This window comes from Marmota marmota, unplaced genomic scaffold (genome assembly GCF_001458135.2).
Source record: "Marmota marmota marmota unplaced genomic scaffold, marMar, whole genome shotgun sequence".
Classification (NCBI taxonomy): Eukaryota; Metazoa; Chordata; class Mammalia; order Rodentia; family Sciuridae; genus Marmota; species Marmota marmota.
In genome coordinates, this window is record NW_025999864.1 from 4,702,766 (window position 1) to 4,707,932 (window position 5,167).

General features: G+C 42.8%; 1 protein-coding gene across 1 annotated transcript; it reads left to right on the top strand.

Moving 5' to 3' along the window:
* The first annotated feature begins 1,813 nt into the window (after positions 1-1,813).
* LOC107158205 (actin) lies at positions 1,814-3,226 on the top strand. The gene has a single exon (XM_048814485.1). It carries the CDS (start codon positions 1,891-1,893, stop codon positions 2,758-2,760), a length of 870 nt encoding a protein of 289 aa, XP_048670442.1. The 5' UTR covers positions 1,814-1,890; the 3' UTR covers positions 2,761-3,226.
* Positions 3,227-5,167: the final 1,941 nt, after the last annotated feature.

Consider the following 5,167-nt stretch of genomic DNA (forward strand, 5'->3'; position numbering starts at 1 on the left):
TCATGAGCACAGTCTTAACTATCTGCATTGCTATCAGCATTCTGGTCACCACCAACTCACCCATTAAGCTCTGCTTTCAACATCCTAAGTTTTCTCCGTCCTGCATCTCCAAACATTTCCAAACTCCTCCTGCAAACCAGTTCCAAAGCTATCTGAACAGCCCAGTTTAGCCATAGCAACAACCACTCCTTGGTACTAATTTCTCTGTTAGTCACTTTTTTATTGCTATGACCAAAATACCTGGCAAGAACAAATTAGAGATGGAAAAGTTTAATTTGTTTCATGGTTTCAGAGGTTCAGTCAATGGTTGGCTAATTCCATTGCTTTGGCCCACATGAGGCAGAACATAATGGTTGAAGAGCATGGTGGAGGAGTGATGCTTCACTGAAGGGGGCCAGTAAACAGACACACACAGAGAGAAAGTTGGAAAGAGACAACAGAGATAAACCTTTCCAAGGCATGCCCCCAGTAACCCATCCCCTCTAGCCACACCCACCTGTATTTCACCTCGGAGTGTTCCTGCATTGACACAGGAGCTTTTGGGGGACATCTCATCCAAACCATAACAGATGGTGATAGCGAGCACTTCCTCAAGCCAAACCCTAATGGACCCAGCATGCATGAGCAGACCACTATGCTACACATTGTTACAGTGTCGAGAGCAAGGTAGGTGTGCAGAAGTCATAATCCATAAGTAATAGCCACCAACACTTCCACTCAGGCCACCAGTCAAACTATATATACTTTTCTCCTACTTCCTCAGAGAGCATTCCAGGGATTATAGCCCATGTGCTATCTCCCTTATTTTTGAGCATGAGCCCCAATAAAGCCTTGTTCAGATGGTATTCCTTGCTTGTATCTTTGTGATTTCTATCTCAAATTGGAGGGGAGGGAACAAAGCTGAGCTGATAGCAACATTAAGAGTTGGCAAGATTGCTAACAATAGAGCCAGAAAGCCCTGGTGTGACCTTAAACTCCTAAATGAGGTCTGCTTCCAGTCTAGACTATGGCTCTGTGCTAGTAGAAAAAGGTATTCCTGGGGCTGGGGTTGTGGCTCAGAGGTAGAGCGCTCGCTTACCATGCGTGAGGCACTGGGTTCCATCCTCAGCACCACATATACTGTGTCCACCTATAACTAAAAAATAAATATACATAAAAAAGAAAAAGGTATTCCTGTGACACAGTTGAAATTAGAAACTTAGAAACTGGCTCCTCCCCAGGCACCAAAATTAACAAAAGGTGCCAGCTCTGGTTGGATGTAGTCCCACAAGGGATGCAGGCCTGCTCCAGAAGACAAGCGGAAGGAGCAGAGGCTGGACTACATTCAGGCCCTTGCACCCCTCAGTCAGCACTTTTGTGAAGCAAAGGGACTACATGTGGCCTTCCTGGCCTAGAGGAGCCCATTTTCTAGCAAAGAAGAGAGTCTGACATAGATTCAAACTACATATTGCTGATCCCTGATGTGCAATAGGGAATAAATCAGCCCCACATATATTATTTAATTGCATAACAATTTGTATACAATGTGAAAGCCATAAGCAAAAAGAGGAACCAGTTCTTTTCCAGTCCCTTTTTTAATGTTAAAACATCAAATGTATAGAAAAGTATAAACACCTGTTATGTTCCATCAACCACCTAGATTTAATAATAATATCATATTTGAAGCCCTTCCACTTCCAACTCCTTTTCTTTATTTCATCTCTAAATTTTCCTTAGTGGGTAATGTCCATCCCATATCTGGTTTTGATATATTCACTATGTATTTTTATGTAAACATGTATGTATTTTTAAAAAATATAAGATTTGGACTGCCGAGACCGCGTCCATCCTGCGAGTACAGTCTCCTCGCCGCTCCACCGCCGACAGTCCACACCCGCCACCCAGCTCGCCATGGATGACGATATCGCTGCGCTCCTCGTTGACAACGGCACCGGCATGTGCAAGGCCGGCTTCGCGGGCGACGATGCTCCCCGGGCCGTCTTCCCCTCCATCGTGGGGCGCCCGCGGCACCAGGGTGTGATGGTGGGCATGGGTCAGAAGGATTCCTATGTGGGTGACGAGGCCCAGAGCAAGAGAGGCATCCTGACCCTGAAGTACCCCATTGAGCATGGCATCGTCACCAACTGGGACGACATGGAGAAGATTTGGCACCACACCTTCTACAACGAGCTGCGTGTGGCTCCTGAGGAGCACCCTGTGCTGCTGACCGAGGCTCCCCTGAACCCTAAGGCCAACCGTGAGAAGATGACCCAGATCATGTTTGAGACCTTCAACACCCCAGCCATGTATGTGGCCATCCAGGCTGTGCTGTCCCTGTATGCCTCTGGCCGTACCACTGGCATTGTGATGGACTCCGGTGATGGGGTCACCCACACAGTGCCCATCTACGAGGGGTATGCCCTTCCCCACGCCATCCTGCGTCTGGACCTGGCTGGCCGGGACCTCATGAAGATCCTGACTGAGCGTGGCTACAGCTTCACCACCACAGCCGAGCGGGAAATCGTGCGTGACATCAAGGAGAAGCTGTGCTACGTTGCCCTGGACTTCGAGCAGGAGATGGCCACTGCAGCCTCTAGCTCCTCCCTGGAGAAGAGCTACGAGCTGCCTGATGGTCAGGTGATCACCATTGGCAATGAGCGATTCCGCTGCCCTGAGGCACTCTTCCAGCCTTCTTTCCTGGGCATGGAATCCTGTGGCATCCATGNTTTTGTGTTGCTTTTTTTTCCCTTTTGTTTTTGTTTTTTAGTTTGGCGCTTTTGACTCAGGATTTAAAAACTGGAACGGTGAAGGTGACAGCAGTCGGTTGGAGCGAGCATCCCCAAAGTTCTACAATATGGCCGAGGACTTTGATTGTACATTGTTCTTTTTTTTAATAGTCATTCCAAATATAGTGAGATGCATTGTTACAGGAAGTCCTTCGCCCTCCCAAAAGCCGCCCCACTCCTCCTCCTGGAGGATGGCCCAGTCCTCACCCGAGTCCATACAGGGGAGGTGACAGCATTGCTTTTGTGTAAATTATGTAATGCAAATTTTTTTAATCTTAGCCTTAATACTTTTTTATTTTGTTTTATTTTGAATGGTCAGCCATCATGGCCCCCTTTTTGTCCCCCAACTTGAGATGTATGAAGGCTTTTGGTCTCCCTGGGAGTGGGCTAAGGTGTGGAGGCAGCCAGGGCTTACCTGTACACTGACTTGAGACCAGTTCAATAAAAGTGCACACCTTAAAGATGAAAAAAAAAAAAAGATTTGGAAGCCCATAAATAGTAAACGTATGTATTATAAGCAAAATATATCATACATGAATAGATAATAGATAATAAATTATAAATAAATGATAATGATATTTATAGTATCACACAATTCAGATGTTTCTATAGTTTTGTTTGTACCCCAATATTATTTTTCAGAGGGTGACCCATGTTGTGATAAGCAGCCTTATCTCATTTATCTTAATTGCTGTATTACATTGCATTATACGACCAATTCACAACTTATTGTCTATTCTTTCATTGGTTTCCAACTTTTTGCCTTTACAAACAATGATGCAAAAAAACATTCTCCTGCTTGTCACTTTGTACACATGTGCAAGAGATTTTTCTAGGTCACACACCAAGCAGAATCATTGCATCTTAGGATACAAACATCTTCAACTTTGACAGATACTGCCAGTGTACTCTCTAGTGTAGCCTGACCAATTTACACTTCTACCAGCAATGGACAGGAAGCCTCATTTCCCCATATCCTTACCAAAACTTTTTTTTTATCATTATTATTATCCTCTTTGCCAGCCTCAGGGATACAAAATTGTATCACACTATAGTTTTAGTTTGAATTCCTTTCAATAATAATGAGATTGAGCTTTTTTCCTTCTCTTGTGACTGTCCAGTTCTTATTATTTGCCTATTTTTCTTGGATTGTTTTTTCCTATTGATTTGCAGGAATTTTTAAAAAATGTATTATAAATTCTGTGTTGGCTGCAGGATTCATAAATATCTTCTTTCAGTCTGCAGCTTGTATTTTAACTTTGTTGTGTCTTTGTTTATACAGAAGTATACTATTTAAATAATGTTTATAAGCTTCTTCCTTTTGGTGTATGTCTTTTGAGATGCAGCACCTTAGGTTTCAAAGTATTCTGTTTACTTCTCAAAAATTTAAGCCATTTTTTCCAGAGATCTTAATTCCATCTAGAATTTACTTGGGTATACAACACAACAGGAATATTTCTTTTCTTCCATATCCAATTACCCCAGCTCTCGAATAGGTCTTCCTGTCTCTGCAGATTTGCCTTACCATCTCTGTGAGGAGCCAAAGCAGTTTTTACTGATTCCTGAAATGACACCATCCTTTGGGTGAGATGTGATTACTTCTAGGAAGGGCAATGCTCTAAATCAATGACAATGTGATGTGCATACTTTGCTTGATTCCTTCCAGTCTGACAATCTACTAAGCATCTTTAACAGAGAAAATCAGAGGGAGATCCAGAGCACTCAGGGCTCCAGGAAAAGGAGAAGAGGTGAAATTTGAATAGACAGGCTCTAGAGCAAGAAGCCAAAATTCGGTGGTAGTTCCAATTATTCAAATTATTTCTAGACTTGGCCCTAACAATAAATACATTTGCCTATAAATAGATATTTCAATATATAAATGTGTCCCCACAGCAAGTCTCTCCCAAGTCTTAACTTAAAGTCATAACCAGAGGGCTGGAGCTGTGGCTCAGTGGCAGAGCGCTTGCTGAGCATGCATGAGGCACTGGGTTCGAGCTCTAGCACCACATAAAAATAAAATAAATAAAATAAAGGTCTTGTGTCCATCTACAACTAAAAAATTAAAAATAAAATAAAGTCATAATCATAATTATTGCTAGGCTTTATTAGCACATGAGCTAAACACTTGCCAGTAAGCATTTACTTTATTAAATTCAATAATATGTATAATTTTCCTGAAACAAAGATTTTAAAAACTGAAGCTAAAGAAGAAGTAAAGTGATTTGTCCAAGGTCCCACAGCTACATAGTAGCAAAACTCAGTTTACATTCCTTGCTATTGGAGTGTGCTGCCCTCCTTGCTGTAGAATGTAGCATATTAGAGCGGGATTCTCCGAGATGGAGTGGAGAGAGTGAATTTCTTTTACCATTACGTTCTCACCTCAAGCACAGTGTTAGTCACAC